General features: G+C 40.9%; 1 protein-coding gene and 1 long non-coding RNA gene across 2 annotated transcripts in view; one reads left to right on the top strand and one right to left on the bottom strand.

Annotated features, from left to right (window-relative positions):
- Positions 1-5,732: 5,732 nt before the first annotated feature.
- LOC141420826 (uncharacterized) overlaps positions 5,733-27,417 on the bottom strand; it is a 73,507-nt gene continuing 51,822 nt past the window's right edge. Inside the window, exons 2-3 of the long non-coding RNA XR_012445493.1 lie at positions 10,716-10,769; positions 5,733-7,518 (exon numbers count right to left, since the gene is read on the bottom strand). This is a non-coding gene — a long non-coding RNA (uncharacterized lncRNA). The remainder of the gene's footprint in view (positions 7,519-10,715; positions 10,770-27,417) is intronic.
- On the top strand, positions 18,147-19,553 carry LOC109680774 (elongation factor 1-gamma-like). The gene is given in 1 exon segment (XM_074081790.1): positions 18,147-19,553. A coding segment is annotated over 1 exon segment (1,314 nt). The 3' UTR covers positions 19,461-19,553.

The raw sequence follows: 27,417 nt of genomic DNA, 5'->3' as shown, positions 1-27,417 counted from the left end.
AGCTCAAGTTATAAACCATCTGACAACTAAGCCAGTTAAATCCCCAGTATGCCAAAAGAAAAAGAAACTGACAAACTTTCTTCCAAAATGGCTGTCTGGAGAGTTGGGACCAGTGAGGGGGGAGGAAAAAAAGGAAAGGGGGTCAGAGGGTAAATATACACATGTATGTACATTTTGAAGCCATTTTGTTGCAGGATACTCAAGAACAGGGAAAAGGGACACTGAGGCAGTTCAGCAGAAAGCAACGTTTTATTGTGCCAGCACAGACTCAGCAGACTCATGTTCAAAGGCTGAACTCCAAAAACAAAGGGGCCTTACCTTACATACTCTTGCAAGCAGGTTACAAAAGCAAGAAGCAAAGTTTAACCCATACATGGTTGCCTGCAACTCTATTGGCTACTTCACCACCCAGTGCTATGTGACCTTCTTCACATTTAGATTCTTTAAGTTTCATCTCCCTGCTATGCCATCACCTCCCCTCTACTACATTATCAGGACACAGACTTGCTTGTTTCTTTATTGGTTCTCCTCCCTTCTACTTTATTCCCATCTTTGATGATCAGGCCCACCTAGGGTCAAAGAGCATCATCCTGATTTAGGGGTTTATATTTCCACAGCATCACTATATGGGTGGCCGTTTCCTCTGGGTTTTCCAATATTTATATACCTGGGCTCCCAAAAGTTTCCCCTTAGCAAGTGGGAACAGAGGAAAGGATGGACAGATAGATCCCAACACACAAGATCCTGACCAGTTTGGAGGAAGTACAGTGTAGACTGCTCTCCCACATATCCAGTATAGTCCACCTGGCACCTGCCATTTGATGTCTGCATTGACATCGTTTCAGGCATAGGAAACAGTTCATTTATCCCATTGGACAGTCAATTCCTCAAGTTTCTGCCATGTGTAGTTTGGTCAGCCTCCGCAGTAACTAGAGCAGGGCTGTTATCCAATTGTCCATGGTCCTCTGTGGTTTCCTGGGGAGCAGAGTCCTGCCAGGCAAGGGCACGGGCATTCTGGAAGGTGATCTTGCACAGTGAGGCTGAGTCAGGGATGCATTCCCATTCAAGAGAGGCTGGCTTTACTCGGCTGTGGTGGATCCAAGGAGCAATCTCTGCAACTTTAACTGCAGTAGAGGGTAGACAAAAAACAACAAAAGGGCCTCTCCAATGAGGTGGTGGTGGTGGGACATTCCACAACTTTACCCAGATGGCATCCCCTAGCTATAAGGGTGCATGGGAGTTGTCAGACTGCAGGAAGTCTCTTCAGACTCAGTCATTGATTTTTGAGAGAGTCAACATGAAGGCCTGCATCTGTTGCCTCAAGGTGAGGTCACCTATTTCTCTGAGGTCTCCCCATATGCCCTTGATTGGAGGGGTCTCCATAAAGGACTTCAAAGGGTGAAAACCTTGTCTGCTTTGTGGGACTAGACTTAATCCTTAGTAATACTATGGGTAATAATTGATCCCATTGCAAATGGGTCCCCTGACACAGTTTTCCCAACTGCAATTTTAGGGTTCTGTTCATGCATTCCACTTTTCCAGAACTCTGAGGGACAGTAGGCCATGTGCAACTTCCAGGTGATTACTAAACCCTTATCTAGAAACTACTTCAGCTGCACCACTTCAGCCACAAATGCTAACCTTATTCAATCCAATAAACATAGGTATTCCAAACCGACGGATAATTTCTTTTCGTAGACATCCAGTCACCTCCCAGGCCTTTTCAGTCCATGTGGGGAAGGCTTCCACATATCCTGAGAAGGTGCAGACAAACACCAACAGATATTGGCATCCTCGAGCTCATAGCATTTCAGTGAAGTCCACGATCAAGTTTTCAAGAGGAGTTCCACCAAAACTCTGCATCTAGGGAGGTGCCCTTGGCCCTTGCCTGGGGTTGTTTTTGGAACATAAAATACATCTTTCACATACTGCCTTACTTATGCTGGAGAGTTTGGGGACATAAAAATGCTGGGCCAGGGTGGTCTCAAGGGCTGTTCACCCTGAATGAGTTCCTTTGTGGAACTGCTTGACATATGTAAAAACTAGTGACTCAGGGATGACAATGCAGCCATCAGCAAACTTTCATTCAGTAGAAAATTTTCTCTCCTCAGTCTTAAATCAAGCCTGCTCTTGTGGTGTGAACATAGGTCCTATTCAACTAAGGGACATGGGAACTAGGCAGCCATCAGAACAGTTGAGGCTGGTCCCCTTGTGAGGGCTGCTTGTTTGGCCTCCCTGTCAGCTTTCCAATTTCCCCAAGCAATTGTTGCATCTCCCTTTTGGTGCTCTCGGCAGTGTATAACTGCCCCCCATTCAGGGGCCCATACAGCATCTAAGGTTTGAGGATTTCCTGCCTATACTTGATAGTTTTTCCTCCCAAGTTAATGAATCCCCCCTCTTTATATAAGGCCCCATAGACATGGCTGTGACATCATATTTAGAGTCAGTGTAGATGTTTACCCATACTCCTGCAGCAAGCTGGAGTGGCCATATGAGGGCAACAGGTTCAGCCTATTGTGCAGAAGTTCCAACTGGCAGCAGACAGGCTTCCATGACTGAGTTCAGAGTTACCACCACATACCAGGCAAAGTGCATGCCATCCCACACAAAGCTGCTGTCATCTGTGATATATTCAAAGTATGGGTGGCCAATAGGCAGATTGGTTAGATCTGGCCAGCTTGAGAAAACCTCATCCATAACCTCTAAGCAATCATGCTCTGGGAGGCCCAAATCAACCAGCAATAAGGTGGCCAGGTTTAGTCTTAACAACATCCAGCTGGATGCATGGGTTTTCACATAGCATACTCTGATATTTCACCACCCAAGAGTTGGTAAGCCAATAATTTCCCTCATACTCCTTAAGAGTCAGGACAGAATGGGAAACCTAGACAGTGAGTTCTTGAGGCTAAGCTTTTCTGCTTCTGCCACCAGGGCAGCGGTAGCGCTAGGGTATGCAGGCAAGGTGGCCAGCCTCAGGAAATGGCATTAGGTTGTTTTGACAAGTAAGCTGCTGGATGGTGCCAAGAGCCTAGTAGCTGAGTCAGGACCCCAATAGCTGTCCTCTTTTGCTCATTAACATACAGTAAGAAAGACTTCATCACGTCTTGCAGGCCTAGAGCAGGAGTAGTTAGGGATCCAGATTCAGCAGAAAACTTCAGCTCCCAAAAACTCTCTGATTTGCCAGAAGGTCTTGGGGGTTGGGATGGAACAGACAGACTGTTTCTTCTCAGAGCTGAGCCTGCCATTGCCCCTGTGACAGGTGAAAGCTGAGGTATTTGACAGTGTTTTGGCAAATGTGGGCCTTTTTCCTAGAGACTTTATATCCTGCCTCCCATAAAAGAGAAAGAAGGAGGAGAGTCCCTTCCATACAATCCTCCCAAGTTGGTCCAGCCAGCAGGAGGTCATTTACATACTGGAGGAGTGTACAGCCATGCTGGTTGGCTGAGAAAGCTTTGATAACAGATGCCAAGGCAGTTCCAAAGATAGTGGGTGAATTTTTGAAACCTTGTGGCAACCAAGTCCAGTTGAATTGCCCCTTTTCTCCAGTATTGGGATTTTCCCACTGGAAGGCAAAAATAGGCTGGCTTTCTGGGCCAGGCAGATGCAGAAAAAAATGCAACCTTAAGATCTAGGTGGGTGAAAAACTTTGCCTCATTTGGGACAAGGCCTAAAAGTGTGTAAGGATTTGAGACTATGAAGTGCAAAGTGACAGTTGCTGAATTTACTGCCTGGAGGTCCTGAACTGGCCTGAAATCCTCAGTCTCTGGTTTCTGGATGGGTAATAAAGGGGTGTTCCAGGATGACTGGCATGGCCAGATGATCCCATATTTTAGGTGTCTGTTAAGGTTTTTTGAATTCTGACCTGGGCCTTGCAGGGAATGAAGTACTGTTTTTGGCTGGTGGGGGTGGCTCCCAGCTTTAGTTCCATCACTACTGGGGGCACATTCCAGGCCAGACCAGAGGGTTACCTTCAGCCCATATACCTGGAATCTTGAAGGGAAGCTCAGGGATCTCAGGAGGCCTTCCTTCAGGGGCATCTGCAGGAAAATAGGAGTCTGAGGAGAGGAGGGGTCCTCATAGAGACTAGTTAGATGTCCCTGATTGAATGGGGAATGTGGAGTGAGAACTGGCAGATTTCTAGTGGGTATGGGGTCCATAGGACTGGGAAGGTCAAGAGAGTTGAGGACACAGAGTCTTCTGAGCCAGATTTTACAAGTGTGACTGTTCCTTGGGCTTCCTCATCCCATGTTGAAGGCAAGGGTGCAGAACGGGGCACTGGTGGCAGAGGTGGATAAAGTGTCACATAGGGCGGTGGTACCTCCTCAGGTTCCTCAGCCAGTATAGCCTCCTTTGTTTTCTCTCTACACTTGGAACTTGCAGCAACCCTAACTACCATAATCCTACAGGCCTCTTCCAGACCAGGCCTTAGCCATGTGAGCCAGGTGAGAACAGCATCCCACCAACAGTCAATATAGGTAAATTGATCTGGGTGCCAAAGATTCCCTACAACTACCCTATAAACTTCATTAACCACAGTTTTGTGTAGTGACCCTTCCAGGGGCCACCCTACACAAAAAAGGCCAATCTACTTCACAAAGGGCCTTAAACTTGTTAGGAGTTAACTCGTAGTCTCCATTAAATCCCTTTTTTAAGTTTTTAACCATACACTCCAAGGGAGTGTTTTCACTCTGATGTCCACCCATTCTTCCCATTATCAGAGTCAAGACAGACATGGAGAGGCGAGATTTTGGAGGAGAGGTAAGGGATCCTCCTCTCTGATGCACAAGGGAAGCAATATATCACTCACTTTATCCATCTCCAGCCATGTCCTGTGCGGGAACTTCAGGCACCTTTTAGCCATAGGTGAGTCCATATAAGCCCCAGACTGGAGGCCCTGTTAGGGCTTATCTTAGACCATATGAGTTCATCACAGACTTGCCACAGACCCATAGATCGGGGTTCCCCATTTGCTTCATAGCCAAGCTACATCTCATTCACACATGTTCACATGCAGGCATCCAACATTCCCGCCCTGCTCCCAGAGCCTAGGAGTCACGGTTTTGCTTTTGCTCAAAGTTATTCAGATGGCTTCAGGAAGTGATCAAGGTCCCCTTCTGCCACTTAGGGGCAGGCCTAATATTTGAACCCAGTCCTTACCAGTCTGACAGGCGGCACTCCCCTCACTGGTTCCTGTGCCTCACTTGGTTCCATTGTGTGTCCAAGGCCCTCACCCAGACTCACCAGGAAATGAGTCCCTCCTCCTGATAAAACTGTTCATTGGTGTCTGGCAGGATCACTTCTCCTGGCAGTCCAGAGGACACACCCAGGTGACAAGAGAGATGAAAAAAACACCACCTCCAAATCCCAGACAAGCCCCCAGAAATGTTGCAGAATACTCAAGGACAGGGAGATGGGACACTGAGGCAGTTCAGCAGGAAGCAAAGTTTTATTGTGCCAGCACAGACTCAGCAGACTCATGTCCAAAGGCTGAGCCCTGAGAACAAAGGGGCCTTACCTTATATACCTTTGTTACAAAAGGTTACAAAAGCAAAAAGCAAGGTTTAACCCATTTATGGTTGCATGCAACTTTATTGTGTACTTCACCCCTCAGTCCTATGTGACCTTCTTCACATTTAGATTCCTTAAGTTTTATCTCCCTGCCATGCTGTCCCTTCCTCCTGCTACATTACCAGAACACAGACTTACTCATTTCTTTTCTGGCTCTCCTCTTTGCTACAATTCCAGCAATGGGGAAGGGGGATAAAGGAAAACAATGGAGGGGGTAAATTCAACAATGATAAATTGTAAGAAATTTTGTAAATGCCACAATGTACCCCCAGGACAATAATAATAAAATAAATTTCTTAAAATGGTTGTACTATTTTTCATTCCTCCTAGCAAACAAACAAGAGTTGTACCACATCATCAACAGTATTTCATATTGTCAGTGTTTGGGATTTCAGGCTACCTAATAGGTACATAGTGGTATCTCATTGTGGTTTTAATTTGCACCTACCTATTCATGTATGCTGCTGAGCATTTCATATGCTTTTTTTGCAATCTGTTTATCTTTGTAAAGATATGTCAGATGTTTTGCTGATTTTGTGACTCTGTTATGTGTTTTCTTATTTGTAGCGTTTATAAGATTTTTTAATATTTTGAATGCAATTTCTGTGTCAGATATTTTGTCTCAATCTGTGATTTATCTTTTGATCCTCTTAACAGTGTCTTTCACAGAGCAGAAATTCTTTATTTTAATGAAGTTTGAATTACCAATATTTTTCTTACATAACCATGCTTTTAGTGATGTAGTTAAAAGTCATTGTGAATCCCAAGGTCATCTAGATTTTCTCTTTTAAAAGTTGTATTGTTTTGTCTACCATAGTTAGGTCTCTGATGCATTCATAGTTCATTCTGGTGAAAGGTTTAAGGTCTGTGTCCAGGTTAATTTTTTTGCATATAGATGTCCAGTTTTTCCATCACCATTTGTTGAAAAGACAACCCTTTCAATTTTGAATTATGAATAGTCATCCTTTGGTACCCATGGGGCTGCCCCCAGCTTGAATATACAAAAATCCATGAATTCTCAAGTCATTTGTATTAAATAGCATAGTATTTGCATATATCCTATTTGCATCCTCCCATATACATTAAATCATCTCTAGATTATAATACCAAATACAGTGTAAATGCTATGCAAATAATTATTATACTATGTTGTTTAGGGAATAATGAAAAGGAAAAAAAGTCTTTAACATGTGTAGTATGGAGGTAATTTTCCCCAAATATTTTCCATATAAATTTAGTTGAATACACAAATGCACAGAACCCATGGATACAGAGGGCTGATTATATACATTTATTACAAGTCTAATAAACAAAATTCACTGCACAATGTAGGCCTCCTAAAAGTTTTGTGAACAAACTGTATCCCAAATGAAGATCTTCTATATCATGAAGGGATGTTTTTTAAAGGCCAACTTGGGAAGTTGGTGGTATGACTGAACATTTGGGTCTTGTAAGCCCTAAAGACAGCTCATTCACACATTGACTTGGGACTTTTTTCCAAAGCCTTCATATGTGATTGGCTCCCCAAATTGCAGCCCATGAAGAAGTTGAGCCTTATTCATGGGAAAAAAATATGATCCAGTTTCTATTTTCATGCAAATGGTCCCAGCTGAATAAAAAGGGGGACATTGAAGTGATTGCACTGATCTAATTATCTGCAGGCCCATTACCACCAAGTTACTGAAAGGTGCCCAAGAATGGCCTGACAGAGAGACAAACACAAACACAGCCAGGAAACAAATGGAAAAACAGCAACAAGGCAAAAGCTGGCTCCTGTCTGCATAAAGAGCTGTTTCATAAACATTTCTTGTCTTTTTCAATTGGATCCCCCATCTCCTCCAAAGATGTTTGCAGCTCATTTTTAATCAATGACCTTACCATGAGTGGCTTGTGCAGGTGACCAGCTTCTGTTTCTAAGGCTATCATCCACTCACAGTTTCAAGCCCAGTTCTGTGGAAGATACAGCACAGAAGAACAAGACTTCAGTGCTTAGACCCTCAACATCCCATGTGGCACTTAACAAACTCTCTCTCCTACAATCCTCATAACCACTGAGGGAGGCAAGTGTTAAAATCCCAATATTTAAGATGAAGAAAGCAGTAAGTTTATACAATTATTATCGCTCAGTTAAAAAGCAAAAATATAATTTAAAAATAGGGTAAAAGAAATCCAGGAAAATGAAGCCACTTCATGAAAATTTCAAAGCCACCAAGCAGGGGGAAAGGAATCTAAGATTCTTTAGATTTACAAGTTTAACATCCTTTATACTGCATCTTATTTATGTTGTTAAAATATTAACAAAAGGAAGTAATGAGAAGTTTGCTTAAAATGCAACATTTACCACAATTCAGCACTCCTTTAGTTTGCACATTAGCTCTTCCATCTGAACCTGCTTGCCCTGGGTTTCATGGACCTTCAAACCTTTGCTCAGTGGAATGGGCCCCACCCACTCTCTCTCACAGCCAGCACCCAGTCTGCTGTGAGACTGGTTCTGCTTCAAATCCTGCCCCTGCCTCATCCCACCCTCTATTGTGTTGATAACATCAATGCTATGGATCCTTGCTGCTACGTCATGCTTTGCCTTGTTTTCCAGGGAAAAAAAACTCAGACCACCTGACACCAGGCTGTATCAAATCAAGTTCTTGGCATTTCCTGGAGGATTTAGACTGAAAAAGCCAATTTAGTTCCTCAAGTGCAGGCTTTGTCTGACTCTAGCTCCATTCACTTCTCCAGGACTGACTTAAAAGTTCCATACCCTCTAGCAGAGGCAGTGCAGGATGGAGAATAGTCTTTGGAGTCAGGCAAAGACCTGGGATTAAATCCTATTATTGAGCTAGAAAAGTTAATTAAGTTCTATAAACTTCTATTTTCTGTTTGCATAAGACAGGAAATACTGCTTATTCAGAGAAAGCTGACATACTGTAGTTGTGCAATAAAAGGTAAGTGTTCTCATTATTTGCCAACCCCAAGGTCTGTTCAAGGTCTGAACTCTTTCATTTGTATTTAATCAAAATTCTCATTACTATTATTTAAGAATAACTTTACATTCAAATTAGTTTCTTCCTGCCAGTAAGTAGCTAGTTGTATAAAGAACTGTATAAATAAATACATCACACATAGGATATATCTAGTGTAAATAAATCAATTCAATTAATCAAACATATTATATATATATATGTGTGTGCTAGACACTGTACTAAGTTGTAGGTAAATAGCACTGAATAAGATAGATAAGATCCTCACCCTGAAGGAACTTACATTCTAGCAATTACTCTCTCCTTCATGTGGGTTTTGATATATAACGCTGAGTAAACTGTATTGAAACCATGGGGATACACACATTAATTCTTGAGACAAGGAACCAATCTGCTGCTTCTTTCATGTACTCCCAGAATGGATGTGAGTAAGGGGGGTTGAGGCAGGCTGGAAATAGGTAAAGTGTGGGACTAATAAAATATATGACTTAATATTTTACGTGTGTGTAGGTTGTCCATGCCCTGGCCCTGGGACCACCTGACCTGGCCTGGAACTGCCCGTGCTCCCCACACACTCTTTGATTATTGGATGGGAATCACCTGGTTCTTCCCTTCCCATAGGTTAGCGGAAGTTTTTTAAACACCTGGAGAAGCAAAGCAAGCTCTCTCAGCCTCCAGATTCCCCCCGGCCCACCCATGCTCCCTTTTGTATTTCCCTTCCCTAACTTTTAATAAACCTCAATTATACCCACGTGTCCTGCTATGGATTCTTCCCCAAGGGACATAAGGACTTTGGAAGTCTTCTGATCACAGACTGCACTGTTGCCATTAGCAGTTTCAGGTTAGTTAAAGGAACATAAATTTGTAACTAAACAGATTTTGTACCTGAGTAAACTTCAGGATAACCACCCATCTTCAGTATGAAACTAAGGGCCCCTAGAGACTTGGGACTTATAAAGAAAAGGCAATGAATCAGGTGTCAGATACCTGTACCAACAGGATGTCCCAAGGCTTCTTCACCTTCCTTCTGGTGTCATAGTGAGAGTAGGAAGGGAGAAGTCAGACACAAACACAAGAAAATTTTCACATTTATTTATACAATGAATGGAGAACAGGGAGCTTGAATCAATCCACCTCACCCTATCCCCACCTCATTCCCATTTCTGCTTGCTTTTGCAACTAGAGATATAAACATCTGAGAGCATGTGGTTTTCAACTATTTGACAGCAACCCTTCAGAGTAAATGGTATTCAGTAAGTGATTTCATAAAGCAGGAGAAGCAGGGCTCATCTGGTTGAAATGAGTGCATGAAGTCAGTGTTCAGCATCCTCCTTATCTCTTGTAGTTGGTGGGGTGGGCGCAGGTGGGCAGGAAGGAGAAAGAATGGGGAAGAAGATGAAGAGCTTGTGGTCCATAAGCAGAAGCCACATCACTGAGGAGCACTGGGAATTTGATATTCTTTCAGGGTTTTATGTGCCAAAACAATGACGAACATTTAGAAATGAATAATAGTGCTGCCAGGATCGTTAGCCATGGTGATTATCTCCCAGACAAAGTCAACAGGCAGCAGACTGTTCAGAGACACATCACATTTTCTGCTTATGATTCCATTTAGTACTTTATGCAGAAACCAGTTTATTCAGGCTTTGGAAGAAGAGAAAGATTTCCCCCTTATCCCTCAACCTCTTCTTTACCTCTCAAAACCAGAAAGGGAAAGGTGCCAAACCAGGTGGTAAGAGTTTACCCAGGACCTTCTTTCAAAGGCAGTGGAAGCAGGAGACTGCTGCTGCATCCACCTGTGCCCAGCATCCTCTAGAAGCTGCTCTCCCACTACATCCCAGCCCCAGGCAGCTGCTTCCAGCTGCAGTGGTTGTCAAACCTCCAACTGGGGGCAAGAAAATGAAACCATTGCCATTTATCACCTGTCAAAAATTCAGACTCCACTTGTCCTGAGAGCACAGCCAAACACATAAAGAAAACATCTAAGCAGAGGACATTAATGGTCATGAAAGAAAGCTGAGGGACCTGCATCCCACTTGCCAGGGAGGAGACACAAGCATATATTTTGTTTGTATCCTCCTATCCTTGACCTAAATAGGGAATCAGAGTCTGTTGATGTTGATCTCTCTAGAAATAAAAAGACTTGGCTGAGGGCTCCATTCTGTACCTTACCTGTGTACCTTCTGGAAACTTAGCTGGCCATCCTAAGACCCAGTCCTTCAATAGCTGTAAAGGGAAGATAATATGAATTAAGTCTTCATGGAGGACAGCTAAGAGACATGACAAGTTTTCTAAACTGTAAAACACTGGATAAATTATTACGATCCTGCTATATCATTCTTGGGTATATACTTGAAGGAAAATAAGTCACCATACAATACAGACACCTGCACATCCATGTTTCTTTCAGCACCATTCACAATAGCCAACTTGTGGAATAAGCCTATGTTCCCATCAATAGATGAGTGGATAAAGAAAATGAGATATATATATGCAATGGAGCATTATTCAGCCATAAAAAGAATGAAATTGTGATATTTACAGGAACATAGATGCAACTACAGATCATCATGTTCAGTGAAATAAGGCAGACTCAGAGATACAAATACTGCATGTTTTCTGTCATATGTGGAATCTAGACATTTAAAAAAACACATGAACAAAAATGGGGTGCCATTAGGGGAGAATAGTGGGAGGGGAAGGGAAAAAAGACAGTGAGGGAGGAGAGCATGACCAAAGTACTTTAAATGCATGTATGAAAAGGTAATAATGAAACCCATATAATATCTGTAAGAAGGTTTACAAAGTAAGAATAGGGAGAGGGAGAATAAGAAATAGTAATAGAGGGGATAAATATGATCAAAGTACATTACATGTATGTATGGAAATATAATTAAACCCCACACTTTGTATAATTAATATAGGCCAATAAAAATTTTTATTTAAAGACTAGCCAAAGTTTCTCTGGAGTCTAGCTCTGAATGTGTTTATCATCTTATCATCCCTTGTTTTTGTTCCATCCTATGTATGACCTTTCCCAGTAATCATCTTTCCACAGAGACAGAAACCTGATTAGATCATCATAGAAGATTGTGAGGGACAAAAAGAAAACATAGGCTTTGAAGGTAGCTTATCTGAAGTTGGAATTCAAGTGCTGCCCCACAGGAACATTGTGTCAGCAGGTGGCCTGCTCATAGTTGCTTTCCTGCCCTTGCATGTGACACCAAGATCCATAGAGTGAATTTCTCCTTTAGCCAGGTGTGGTGGCTCATGCTTGTATCCCAACTACTCAGAAGGTGGACAGCCTGGGCACAGGTAGTGAGAGTCTGTCTCAAAAACAAGAGCAAAACTCTAAAGTGGCACAGCACTTGTATAGCAAGCTATGGGTCCAATTCCCAGCATTGCAGAAAAAAAAACTCTCCTTTCTGATTACATTTAGTACATACAGCTAAGGCTTTGGTGAGATACATTCAAACATAGTTGGCAGTATTTGGTCTGGGAACCTGAAGGACAGATGAGTGAGTATCCCATCCCCAATGGAGAGCACTATGAGCCCTGCACCCTGAGGAGGAGATATAAATCTGCATTCCTGTACCCTGAGGAGGAGATACAGGGTCTCAAAAATCTGCCATGGGGCTGATAAACAAAACGCTCTCAAGGTTGTTCCCCCATCCCCTGCCAATAAGGGGTAAACAGACCAGCTCATCTAAGAGAGCCCACATACACAAATCCACAGCCAATAGAAAAAAACCCACCTAACCCTTATCGTAACCCAGAATTAAAGCATCCATAAAAAGCCCCAGCCTTCACCTGAGCAGAGAGCCACTGATTTCCAGGCTCTGCTACACTGCTATAGCTGTAGCCTTTCCTATCTCTCTAATAAATCCTGCCTTGTATACTGGCCTTGTCTTGCAAGTCAATCAGCTGCCTCATAAGCCAGATCTCTGGCCTGTGAAGGCCAGAACCCTCAGCTCTGGCCCACAAAATTTCACATCAGCATGTAACAGCAGTGTGAGGAATTCATGAATCTCATTATTTACCTGAATGTTCATTTTCAGTGTAATTTATGATACTGAAAATAACCAGACAAAAGCTGAATGTCACAATCTGGTGACTAGCTAAGTACATTGCAGTATGTCTGTATTTTGTAACAGTATGAAAATATTTTAGAAAAATATTTAGGGAGAAGGGAACTACTCTGCTATGATAATCAATAAAAGTACTTATATAAATTCAACATACATTATGGCTCCGATGTCAAAATTTACATATGTACATTGTATAGTGAGTACAAAATAACAGAAGTGAATTACCTAAAATGGAAATTTTGATCATTTTTGAACTGAGTAACACACAGGACTTTTATTTTTTACGCTTTTCTGTATCTTCTAAAATCCCTACATGTATATAATCGGAAAAATCTCATTAGGAGAGGATCCCAAGATGGCGGCTAGAGGGAGGAAGCAGAAAGCATGCTTCCTAAAGCAAAATCTTGCAGAGATGCTGGAGATACACCTTGCAGGAAAAACCACCAAGAAGAGGCAAAACTTTGACTCCTCCACACCTCCAGCCTGTGCAGAGCATCTCCACATCACGTTAAATGAAGAAACCAAGAGGGCTCCCGCACCACCAAATGCCAACGCCCACCACTTCGGAAGATGCAGACCACAAGGTGAGCTAGGCAGCATGTGGTACTCCCACAGACAACCCTAGGCCAGATCAGTATAGACCCCTGGACAGACCGACCCCCACCCAGGGAAAAAAGAGAAACTGAATAGTAAGCAATAAAAAAGACACATAGCAAAAAGGGCGGGGCACCCTGAGCACCAAAGAGGGGGGAGGGGAAATCCCTCACAGAACTGTAAATAAACAAGCTGGCTGGAGAAAGCAGGAGTGGTGGCACACACCCAGCAACCAGGATCGGGAAAGCTTGTAAAAGTGGTGATGGGAGGAAAACTCCACAGGAGAGAGGGAAGGCCCAATACTACATGAACTATAAATAAACACAGAGGCCTGAGAAAGCTGGTGCAGTGTCAACCCCTCCAGTGTTCTTGGAAAGGGGAAAGCTGGTAGCAGTGGCGGTCATGCCCAGGAGAATTCTAAGTAAACACAACCTGCTGGGCCAGGTGAGTGTTAAGCTCACTCCTGAGATCTGCATAAATAATGCCTCCAGCAACAGCAGGCTGACAGCAGCGGGCAGGTGAGCCACAGCCTCAGATAGCCATTCACAGAACAGTCTCCAGATTCTTTCTTTTTCTCCCTTCCTTTGATAAGACTACAACTGAACTACACCTGCATGCTGAAAAACTTACTGAAACTGTATTGCATTTGAACTTGGGACACTTTGTGGTGGTTTTTTTTTTGGTTTGGTTTGGTTTGTCCTTTGATGAGACAACAACAGAACTATGTCTGAGACACCATCTCCAGGATTGGAGGCAAGGGACTAACACCAAAATTATTAAGACTAAAACTTTATTGCATTTGAACTTGGAGATTTTTTAATTTATTTTTATTTTTATTTTTATTTTTCTCAATCCTCTCTGTCTCTCTAATGCCTGTTCAGCTTACTGTTGGTTAGTACACTATCTCTCCCTGTTTATATCTTTGAAACTTCTTTTTGTATGTTTGTTTGTTTTGTTTTTTTATTTGTTTATTTATTTGTTTTACCATCTTTCTTTTAACTTCTTTGCTTTCCCTCTCCTCTCACCCCTCCATTCTAAATATCACCATTGTTAGTATTATAAGCTAGAAAATACTTAATTGTACAAAGTACAGGGACAATAACAACACCAAAGGCAATGACAGGAAGACAGAAAAAACAGGGAAACCAGTTTCCCCACAGCAAAAAATTAGTACAGGAACCAGAGGCAAATGAAGAAAACAGATACTCAGATCCAGACTCCAACAAAATGAAGATAAACTATACCAAACAACACAATGAAGCCCACAAGAATAACCTAAAAGAAGAAATACTACAGGTATTCAATGAGAATTTTATAGAGATGATACTGGATATGGTCAACCAAAATGTACAGGAGACACTCAAGAAATTCCAAGACAACAAAAATAGAGAATTTCAAAAAGCACAAGAAGAAATAAAAGAAACCATAGAAGAATTGTATAAACACCAAAGTGAAACAAAGAACACAATTAATAAAGAGATAAATGAACTCAGGACAAACATAGACAACATTAAAGATGAAACAACTCAGGATACAGAAAACCTCAGAAAAAAGAATGAAAAAGAATGTAAAACAAAACAGAAGGCCAATCCAGCAGAACAGAACAAATAGAAGACAGATTCTCAGAACACAAAGATGAAATGGTAATTAAAGGAAAAACCGAAGAACTATTCATTAAACAACTCAAGACCTGTGAAAAGAAAATGCAAGAACTCACTGACTCCATCAAAAGACCAAACATGAGAATCATGGGCATTGAAGAGGAGAAGAGGGGCAAGCAAAGTGAATGTATAATATATTCAACAAAATAATAACAGAAAATTTCCCAAATCTAGACAAATCTATTACCATACAGATGCAAGAGGCCTCCAGAACACCAAACAGACCAGACCAAAATAGATTTACCACAAGGCATATTATCATTAAAACAATAAATACAGAGAGCTGAGAAAAAATACTGAAGGCTGTAAGAGAGAAAACACAAATAAAATACAAAGGAAAACCCATAAAAATCACAGGCAGACTTCTCAACAGAAACATTAAAAGCAAGAAGAGCTTGGGGTGAGCTCTTCCAGGCACTGAATGAAAATAACTTCAACCCCAGGATACTCTACCCAGAAAAACTATCATTCAAAATAGACAGAGCAATAAAAGTCTTCCATGATAAGCAGAAACTAAAACAATATGTGACCACAAAGCCACCACTACAAAAGATTCTTCAAGGGATTCTGCACACAGAAAATGAAACCCAACATAATCATGAAAGGGCAGGCAGCACCAAACTACAGGAAAAGAAAAAGCAAGAAAGTAGACAGTAACCTCAATTTAGGTACACACACAATCAAACCTTCAAACAACTAAGACAACTAAATGACAGGAATCACCACATACCTATCAGTACTAACACTTAATGTTAAGACTTAATTCCCCCATCAAAAGGCACCATTTGATGAAATGGATTAAAAAGGAAGATCCAACAATTTGTTGCTTACAGGAGACCTACCTCACTGACAGAAATAAGCATAGGCTTAGGATGAAAGGCTGGAAGAAGATTTACCAAGCCAATGGCCCCTGAAACAGGCAGGAGTAGCAAAACTTATCTCTGACAAAGTAGACTTCAAACCTACATTGATCAAATGAGATAAAGAAGGACATTCCATACTAATAAAAGGGGAAATAGATCAAAAGGAAATAACAATTATCAACCTATATGCACCCAATGTCAATGCACCCAATTTCATCAAACATACCCTGAAAGACCTAAAAGCATATATTAACTCCAACACAGTGGTCATGGGAGACTTCAACACCCCATTATCATCAATAGATAGGACATCCAAACAAAAAAAACAATAAAGAAATCCTAGATCTAAAATATACCATAGATCAAATGGATCTACTTGATGTCTACAGAACATTTCATCCAACTTCTACACAATATACATTCTTCTCAGCAGCCCATGGAACCTTCTCCAAAATAGATCATATCCTAGGGCACAAAGCAAGCCTCAGCAAATGTAAGAAAATAGAAATTATACCATGAATTCTATCTGATCACAATGCAATAAAGCTAGAACTCAACAACAAAAGTAAATACAAAAAAAATGTAAACAGTTGGAAACTAAATAACTCATTGCTTAATGAAAAATGGGTCATCGATGCAATAAAAGAGGAAATTAAAAAGTTCCTGGAAGTCAATGAAAATGAAAACACAACCTACCAGAACCTATGGGACACAGCAAAGACAGTCCTTAGTGAAAAGTTTATAGCCGTGAGTTCATATATTAAAAAGACTGAAAGATCCCAAATCAATGACCTAATGATACATCTCAAACTTCTAGAAAAACAAGAACAAGCAAATCCCAAAACAAATAGAAGGAGAGAAATAACAAAAATAAGAGCTGAAATCAGTGAAATAGAAACCAAAAAAACCATACAAAGAATTAATGAAACAAAAAGTTGTTTCTTTGAGAAAATAAACAAGATTGACAGACTCCTGGCAAACCTGACTAAAATGAGGAGAGAAAAAAACCCACATTAGAAGAATCAAGAATGCAAAAGGGGAGATAACAACAAACACCATGGAAGTCCAGGAAATCATCAGAGACTACTTTGAGAACCTATATTCAAATAAATTCAAAAATCTTAAAGAAATGGACAGATTTATAGATGCATATGATCATCCAAAACTGAACCAAGAGGATATTAATCAACTGAATAAATCTATAACACAACATGAAATTGAAGCAGCAATCAAGAGTCTCCCCAAAAAGAAAAGTCCAGGACCTGATGGATTCTCTGCTGAATTCTATCAGACCTTTAAAGAAGAACTGATGCCAACCCTCCTTAAACTGTTCCATGAAATAGAAAGGGAAGGAAAACTGCCTAACACATTTTATGAATCCAGTGTTACACTTATCCCAAAACCAGGCAAAGATTCCTCCAAAAAAGAGAACTATAGGCCAATCCCCTTAATGAACATTGATGCACAAATCCTCAATAAAATAATGGCAAACTTAATTCAACAACACATCAAAAAGATTATTCACCATGACCAAGTAGGCTTCATCCCAGGGATGCAGGGGTGGTTCAACATATGAAAATCAATAAATGTAATAAACCACACTAACAGAAGCAAAGACAAAATCCACATGATCATCTCAATAGATGCAGAAAAAGGCCTTTGATAAGATCCAACACTATTTCATGATAAAAGCTCTAAGAAAACTAGGAATAGAAGGAAAGTACCTCAACATTATAAAAGCTATATCTCACAAACCTACAGCCAGCATTATACTTAACGGATAAAAACTGAAATCATTCCCTCTAAAATCAGGAACCAGACAAGGATGCCCACTATCTCCACTCCTATTCAACGTAGTACTGGAATTCCGAGCCAGAGCAATTAGGCAAGAAGAAGGAATAAAAGGAATACAAATAGATAAAGAAACTGTCAAAATATCCCTATTTGCAGACGACATGATCCTATACCTTAAAGACCCAAAAAACTCTACTCAAAAGCTCCTTGACACCATCAATAGCTATAGCAAGGTAGCAGAATATAAAATCGACATAGAAAAATTATTAGCATTTCTATACACTAATAATGAACAAACTGAGACAGAAAATATGAAAACAATTCCATTTTCAATAGCCTCAAAAAAAATAAAATACCTAGGTGTAAACCTAACAAAGGATGTGAATGACCTCTACAAGGAAAACTATAAACTTCTGAAGAAAGAGATTGAGGAAGACTATAGAGAGTGGAGAGATCTCCCAGGGATTGGTAGAATCAACATAGTAAAAATGTCTATACTCCCAAAAGTGATCTACATCTTTAATGCAATTCCCATTAAAATTCCAATGACATTCATTAAAGAGATTGAAAAATCTACCGTTCCCCTTTCTCTGCAGAATCATCATGGCGGCTGGGACCCTGTACACATATCCTGAAAACTGGAGGGCCTTCAAGGCCCTCATTGCTGCTCAGTACAGTGGGGCTCAGGTCTGCGTGCTCTATGCACCACCCCTATTCCACTTTGGCCAGACCAACCGCACCCCTGAATTTCTCTGATAATTTCCTGCTGGCAAGGTTCCAGCATTTGAGGGTGACAATGGATTCTGTGTGTTTAAGAGCAATGCCATTGCCTACTATGTGAACAATGTGGAGCTTCAGGGAAGTACTCCAGAGGCAGCAGCCCAGGTGGTGCAGTGGGTGAGCTTTGCTGACAGTGACATAGTGCCCCCAGCCAGCACTTGGGTGTTTCCCACCTTGGGCATCATCCACCACAACAAACAGGCCACTCAGAATGCAAAGGAGGAGGTGAGGCAAATTCTGGGGTTGCTGGATGCTCACTTGAAGACGAGGACTTTTCTGGTGGGCAAACGAGTGACACTGGCTGATATCACAGTTGTCTGCACCCTCTTGTGGCTCTATAAACAGGTCTTGGAGCCTTCTTTCCATCAGGCTTTCTCCAATACCAACCATTGGTTCCTTACCTGCATTAACCAGCCCCAATTCCGGGCTGTCTTAGGGGAGGTGAAACTGTGTGAGAAGATGGCTCAGTTTGATGCTAAGAAGTTTGCAGAGAGTCAGCCTAAAAAGGACACCCCACTGAAAGAGAATGGTTCTAGAGAAGAGAAACAGAAACCCCAGGCTGAGCGGAAAGAGGAGAAAAAGGCAGATGCCCCAGCTCCTGAGGAGGAGAGGGACGAATGTGAGCAGGCACTGGTTGCTGAGCCCAAGGCCAAAGACCCCTTTGCTCATCTGCTGAAGAGTACCTTTGTGTTGGGTGAATTTAAGCGCAAGTACTCCAATGAGGACACACTCTCTGTGGCACTGCCATATTTTTGGGAGCATTTTGATAAGGATGGCTGGTCCCTGTGGTTTGCTGAGTACCGCTTCCCTGAAGAGCTGACCCAGACTTTCATGAGTTGCAACCTCATCACTGGAATGTTCCAGCGATTGGACAAGCTGAGGAAGAATGCCTTTGCCAGTGTTATCCTCTTTGGAACCAATAATAGCAGCTCCATTTCTGGAGTCTGGGTCTTCCGAGGCCAGGAGCTTGCCTTTCTGCTGAGTCCTGATTGGCAGGTGGACTATGAGTCATATACATGGCAGAAACTGGATCCTGGCAGTGAGGAGACCCAGACCTTGGTTCAAGAATACTTTTCCTGGGAGGGGGCCTTCCAGCATGTGGGCAAAGCCTTCAATCAGGGCAAGATCTTCAAGTGAACATCTCTTGCCATCGCCAAACTGCCTGCACCTGCTCTTCAGGGAGATGGGGATCATTAAAAGAAACTGAACATTGAAAAAAAAAAAAGAAAAGAAAAATCTACCATTAAATTTATATTGAAACACAGGAGGCCATGAATAGCCAAGGCAATACTCAGTCAAAAGAACAATGCTGGAGGTATCATGATACCCGACTTCAAACTATATTACAAAGCAATAACAATAAAAACAGCATGGTACTGGCACAAAAACAGACATGAAGACCAGTGGAACAGAATAGAGGACCCAGATATGGAGCCACACAACTATAACCAACTTGTCTTTGACAAAGGAGCTAAAAATATGCGATGAAGAAAAGACAGCCTCTTCAACAAAAACTGCTGGGAAAACTGGTTAGCAGTTTGCAAAAACTGAAACTAGATCCATGTATATCACCCTATACCAATATTAACTCAAAATGGATCAAAGATCTTAATATCAGACTCCAAATTCTAAAGTTGGTACAGGAAAGAGTAGGAAATACTCTGGAATTAATAAGTATAGACAAGAACTTTCTTTATGGAACCCCAGCACCACAGCAACTAAGAGATAGCATAGATAAATGGGACTTCATAAAACTAAAAAGCTTCTGCTCAACAAAAGAAATTGTCTCTAAACTGAAAAGAACACCCACTTTGTGGGAGAAAATATTAACCAGCTACACATCAGACAAAGGACTGATAGCCAGATAATATAGGAAACTTAAAAAACTAAATTCTCCCAAAATTAATGAACCAATAAAGAAATGGGCAAGTGAACTAAACAGAACTTTCCCAAAAGAAGACATTCAAATGGTCAAAAAACACATGAAAAAATGCTCACCATCTCTAGCAATAAAGGAAATGCAAATTAAAACCACACTAAGATTCCACCTCACCCCTGTTAGAATAGCCATCATGAGCAACATCACTAACAACAGGTGTTGGTGAGGATGTGGGGAAAAAGGAACCCTCCTACACTGTTGGTGGGAATGTAGACTAGTACAACCACTCTGGAAAAAAATTTGGAGGCTACTTAAAAAGCTGGACATCGATCTACCATTTGATCCAGCAATACCACTCTTGGGGATATACCCAAAAGACTGTTACTCCAGAGGCACCTGCACATCCATGTTTATTGCGGCACTATTCACAATAGCCAACTTATGGAAACAGCCAAGATGCCCCCAGCACTGACGAATGGATTAAAAAAATGTGGTATCTATACACAATGGAATTTTATGCAGCCATGAAGAAGAACGAAATGTTACCATTTGCTGGTAAATGGATGGAATTGGAGAACATCATTCTGAGTGAGGTTAGCCTGGCCCAAAAGACCAAAAATCGTATGTTCTCCCTCAAATGTGGACATTAGATCAAGGGCAAACACAACAAGGGGATTGGACTATGAGCACATGATAAAAGCGAGAGCACACAAGGGAGGGGTGAGGATAGGTAAGACACCTAAAAAACTAGCTAGCATTTGTTGCCCTTAACGCAGAGAAACTAAAGCAGATACCTTAAAGCAACTGAGGCCAATAGGAAAAGGGGACCAGGAACTAGAGAAAAGGTTAGGTCAAAAAGAATTAACCTAGAAGGTAACACCCACGCACAGGAAATCAATGTGAGTCAATACCCTGTATAGCTATCCTTATCTCAACCAGCAAAACCCCTTGTTCCTTCCTATTATTGCTTATACTCTCTCTACAACAAAATTAGAGATAAGGGCAAAATAGTTTCTGCTGGGTATTGAGGGGGGGAGCGGGAGGGGGTGGAGTGGGTGGTAAGGGAGGGGGTGGGGGCAGGGGGGAGAAATGAACCAAGCCTTGTATGCACATATGAATAATAAAAGAAAAATGAAAAAAAATAAATAAATAAAACTAAAAAGCTTCTGCTCAACAAAAGAAATTGTCTCTAAACTGAAAAGAACACCTACTTTGTGGGAGAAAATATTAACCAGCTACACATCAGACAATGGACTGATAGCCAGATAATATAGGAAACTTAAAAAACTAAATTCTCCCAAAATTAATGAACCAATAAAGAAATGGGCAAGTGAACTAAACAGAACTTTCCCAAAAGAAGACATTCAAATGGTCAAAAAACACATGAAAAAATGCTCACCATCTCTAGCAATAAAGGAAATGCAAATTAAAACCACACTAAGATTCCACCTCACCCCTGTTAGAATAGCCATCATGAGCAACATCACTAACAACAGGTGTTGGTGAGGATGTAGGGAAAAAGGAACCCTCCTACACTGCTTGTGGGAATGTAAACTAGTACAACCACTCTGGAAAAAAATTTGGAGGCTTCTTAAAAATCTAAACAGAGACCTGCCATTTGATCCAGTAATCCCACTCTTGGGGATATACCCAAAAGAATGGTAGCACAGGTTACTACAGAGGCACCTGAACACCCATGTTTATTGCTGCACTTATTCACAATGGCCAAGTTATGGAAACAGCCAAGATGCCCCAATACTGATGAATGGATTAAGAAAATGTGGTATGTACGCACAGGAAATCAATGTGAGTCAATGCCCTGTATAGCTATCCTTATCTCAACCAGCAAAACCCCTTATTCCTTCCTATTATTGCTTATACTCTCTCTACAACAAAATTAGAGATAAGGGCAAAATAGTTTCTGCTGGGTATTGGGGGGGGAGCGGGAGGGGGCAGAGCGGGTGGTAAGGGAGGGGGTGGGGGCAGGGGGGAGAAATGAACCAAGCCTTGTATGTACTTATGAATAATAAAAGAAAAATGAAAAGAAAATGTGGTATTTATACACAATGGAATTTTATGCAGCCATGAAGAAGAACGAAATGTTATCATCTGCTGGTAAATGGATGGAATTGGAGAACATCATTATGAATGAGGTTAGCCTGTCCCAAAAGATCAAAAATCGTATGTTCTCCCTCAAATGTGGACATTAGATCAAGGGCAAACACAAGTGTATTGGACTTTGATCATATGATAAAGTGAGAACACACAAGGGAGGTATGAGGATAGGTAAGACACCCAAAAAACTAGGTAGCATTTGTTGCCCTCAACACAGAGAAACTAAAGCAGATACCTTAAAAGCAACTGAGATCAATAGGAGAAGGGGACCAGGAACTAGAGAAAAGGTTAGATCAAAAAGAATTAACCTAGAAGGTAACATACATGCACAGGAAATCAATGCGAGTCAACTCCCTGTATAGTTATCCTTATCTCAATCAGCAAAAACCCTTGTTCCTTCCTATTATTGCTTATACTCTCTCTACAACAAAATTAGAGATGAGGGCAAAATAGTTTCTGCCTGGTAGCGAGGGGTGGGGGGGTGAGGGGGGAGTGGAAGGGAGGGGGTGGGGAATGGGGAAGAAATGACCCAAAATTGTATGCACATATGAATAAAATAAAAATTGTTTAAAAAAGAAAAAATCTCATTATTTAAAATATGAGTAAAACAATGTTTATTTTAGTGTTATTAAAAAATACTGCCTTTAGACAGCTTTGTAACCATATATACATGCATTACTTATTCTATATTATTGTATCCTTATCTGTCTCATGGGGTGATAACCACCTTCTGGGTCATGGAAATTATGTATGTTATAGAAGGATGGGAACGAGGCATTCCCTCAGCTTTCCAGTACCCATGCAAATTACAGGAACTTCAGCTACACAATGAAAAGCTTTCAAAATAGAGTATCACAAGATTGAAGTTTTAGCAGGGATTTTTTAGTAAAGTAGGATCAAGTAGGGAGAAATAAGGCAAGGAGAGAAGGACATTTCTTTCCTTTCACACATAGGAAATAGGGAGTGAAGAAAACTCCAAATGATGGTTCTTTATTGTATTTCTCTGGGTAGTTTCATGTAGAGCTCCTGTCTGGATATCTAGTCGTGGCACCTAGAAATCCTTAATCATCAGAGACAATGGGTTCCAGGAGGGTCTATTATCCAAAACATGGCCAAAATGGGTTGTGTTTATTATTCTAAAACATGGACATGTGGTCTAGGCTTACCCAAAACACAGGGGACAATAAGTGTGAGTTTCAGGACTTCCATTTGCCAGTCTCTTTAATTTTCTGTCTCCCTACCTAATCAAAGACTTTGCACCTTCTGAGCATCTCACAGAAAAAGGCAGATAGAGATAGTCCCTGAATTCTTGTATCCAAGGGGAGAAGGTGATGGGAAGAAAACTTGCTGCTCTGATTTTTCAGTTTTTACTTCCTGGTTCTGTTTTCTGTCAGTGTCTGGCATTTTCATATTATTTTCAATTTCTTTGTCATTTCAATTTCCTTGAAATGAAATTGTCATGTCAATTTCTTACTTACATGGAAGGGACCAAGCTGAGGCTAGGAAAGGAAAGTCTTCCCATTTCTTCAGCAAGTTCCTTATGTCATTCTCTCCTGTATGGCCTCTAGACTGGTACACAATGAGCTATTGCTGATTCCATCAGATATTTTGGAGGCATTGTATCTTATATACCATTGCTAAAGTTCATGATGGAGGCCATTTGTTCAGGTTCAAAATTCCTATTACTGTGTGGCCTTTTCTTCATCCCAACACCAGTTCTGCAAGTCTGTCAGTTTCCTGGATTTTTGAAAATCAGAAAGACCTCTCTGAAATAGGCAAAGATCTAAATAAAAATTTCTCAGAGGAAATGGGAAATGGCCAAGAGTTTTATGAATAAATACTCAACATCACAAATCATCAGGGAAATGCAAATTTAAAACACAATGAAGTATCACCTCACCCCAGTAAGAACGGGTGTTATCAGGAAAACTAAACTACTGATGAGAAGGAGAAAAGAGACCTGATGCATACCATTGATGGGAATGCAAATTGTGAAAAACAGTGTGGAGGTTCCTCAAAAAATAGAGCTACTGAGCTGAGGGTATAGCTTAGTAGCAGAGCAGTCTCTATGCATGTGTGAGTGCCTGGGTTTGCATCTCCACAACCACAAAATAAACAAATAAACTTAAAAATAAAACCAACTACCCTATGGCCTAGCAATCCTTCCAGTGGGTATATATCTAACAGAAATTAAATCAGTATGTTGAAGTGATATGTTCAATAGTGTTATAGCACTATTCATAGTAGGCAAGAAATGGAAACAACCTAATCTTCCATCAACAGGTGAATGGAAGAAGAAAATGTGATGGGGGGGTACACAATTGAATACTGTTCACCATAAAAAAAGAATGAGACCCTGTCATTTGCAACAACATGCATGGAACTGGAGATCACTATGTTAAGTGACATAAGACAGACACAGAAGAAAGTGCCACATGATCTCTATCATATTGGAATATAGAAAAGTTGATCTCATAGAAGAGCAGAATGGTAGTTACAGAAGTCACAGAGAGTAGAGGGGTAAGAGATGTGAGAAAAGGTGGATCAGTGCATTCTAAATTACAATTAGAACTAAAAGTTCTGGTGTGCTACTGCACAGTAGAGTACTATAGGTAAAAATTGTGTGCTATATATTTCAAAAAGGTAGAAGGATTTTGAAAGTTTTCATACAAGAAATAAGTATTTGAAAAAATAAACATCTAGCCTGACTTCAATATTACACAATTCATGCATATAGCAAAACACCATTAATATATGCAATTTTATGCATCTATGTATCAGTTACAAAATATTTTTATACAATCATCCTCTGGTTATGAACAAAATCATGAAAGACTTGGTTCAGTGCCTAGAAGGTGAAGTGGGCACTAATGACCCTAACAACAGGCCTCACCATGGCACACAATGAAAATTTGGTGGTACACATTGTCTGCCTAAAGACCAAGGAAATGCTCTGTCACACCATATCTGTGCAACATTTCACAGACATAAGAACCTTACCCAGTGCAATAAAGCAAGAAAAAGAATTAAAAGTTGTGCTGATTGGGATAGTAGATATAAAACTGTACCTACATGATTATAACATGATTGTCTACATAGAAAAGTCCTTAGAGTCAAGAAAGAATTCTACTGAGAGGTTACCAGAAAATCACCTTGCTGATCCCTTTATTTTAACAGTGAAATTATTCTGTAAAATGCTATAGATGTGCATATGTCTCACTGCACATTGTCACAAACTACAGAATGCACAAAGCCTGATACACCCTACAAATATGAACTGTGGATGGTAATGTGTGTTGATTTAAGTCAACCAGTTTTAACAAGTGTACCACTCTAGTGGAGGATGTAAGAAGGCTTACATATGTGGGGGCAGAAAATATATGAAGACTGAATGTACCTTCCGCTCAGTTTTGCTGTGAACCAAAACTGCTATAAAAAAAAACTATTTAACAAAAAGTCATACAAAAAATTCAGAGAAGAGAGGATCCAAGATGGCAACTGGGACACAGCTGCAGACTGTGTGAGCTCCATGAATCAGGGACCTTGCTGAGATCCTGCAGACACACTTGGCTGAGGTAAAGCACAAGTTTACTTGAGCTGAAACTTCAGCATTCTGAAACTCTAGCTCATGGAAGGCTTCTCCACGCCACAATTTACTAAAAGAACAGCCAGCCTGCCAAGCCCCTGCTCCATAGACCTTGGAGCCACCACTCCGCTCGGCTGGGTTTCCTGCCCCTAGAGCCCACCAGGCCCCAGCTCCGCATGAGCCCATGGGATCTCCACTCCACCAGGCTCCCTGCTGAGCAGGCCCACCAGGTCCCCACTCCAAAGGCTGCCATATCTCTACTCCACTGGGCCCCGGCTCTACAGGCCTTCCAGGCCCCCGCCAGATCTCAGCTCCACTGGCCCCTATTCTGCAGGCTCACCAGGCCAAGTTCACCACTTTGCCAGGCCTCCAAGTGGGGCAGCCTTTTTACAATAGTAAAAAACATGCAAATAGTTGGAAGCTGATCAACATATTGCTCAATGATCAATGGGTCATTGATGAAATAAAAGAGGAAATTAAAAGGTTCCTGGAATTTAATGAAAATATGACCTACCAGAAATCTATGGGACACAGCAAAGGTGGTCCTAAGAGGAAAGTTTATAGACATGAGTGCATATAGTAAAAGGTCAGAAAGATCTTAAATCAATGATCTAATACTACAGTTCAAACTCCCAGAAAAACAAGAACAAGCAAATCCCAAAAGAAACAAAGAGAGAAATAATCAAAATAAGGGCTGAAATCAATGAAAAAGAAATAAACAAAAAAAAAAATACAAAGAATCAATGAAACAAAAAATTGATTCTTTGAAAAAATAAATAAGATTGATAGACCCCTGGCAAACCAGACTAAAATGAGGAGAGAAAAAACCCAAATCAGTAAAATCAGAAATGCAAAAGGGGAGATAACAACAAACACCATGGAAATACAGTAAATCATCAGAAACTACTTTGAGAACCTATTCTCTAATAAATTTGAAATTTTTGAAGAAATGAACAGATTTCTAGATACTTATGACCATCCAAAACTGAATGAAGAGGATATAAGTTATCTGAATAGCTCTATAACACAAAACGAAATTGAAGCAGCAATAGAGTCTCCCCAAAAAGAAAAGTCCAGGACCTGATGGATTCTCTGCTGAATTCTATCAGACCTTTAAAGAAGAACTGATGCCAACCCTCCTTAAACTGTTCCATGAAATAGAAAGGGAACACTGCCTAACACATATTATGAAGCCAACATTACTCTCATCCCAAAACCAGACAAAGACACCACCAAAAAGGAGAACTATAGGCCAATTTCCTTAATGAACATCAATGCAAAAATCCTCAATAAAATATTGGCAAACAAAACCAACAACACATCAGAAACATCATACACCACGACTGAGTCAGCTTCATCCCAGGGATGCAGGGGTGGTTCAACATACGCAAATCTATAAATCTAATACAGCACATCAACAGAAGCAAAGACATCTATTGATCATTTTAACAGATGCAGAAAAAGCCTTTAACAAGATCCAACACCACTGCATGATAAAAGCTCTAAGAAAACTA

The sequence above is a fragment of the Castor canadensis genome, chromosome 1, assembly GCF_047511655.1.
Source record: "Castor canadensis chromosome 1, mCasCan1.hap1v2, whole genome shotgun sequence".
NCBI classification, from domain to species: Eukaryota; Metazoa; Chordata; class Mammalia; order Rodentia; family Castoridae; genus Castor; species Castor canadensis.
Note: the sequence above shows the minus strand (reverse complement) of the source record. Positions and strands in the feature narration are given on the sequence as shown.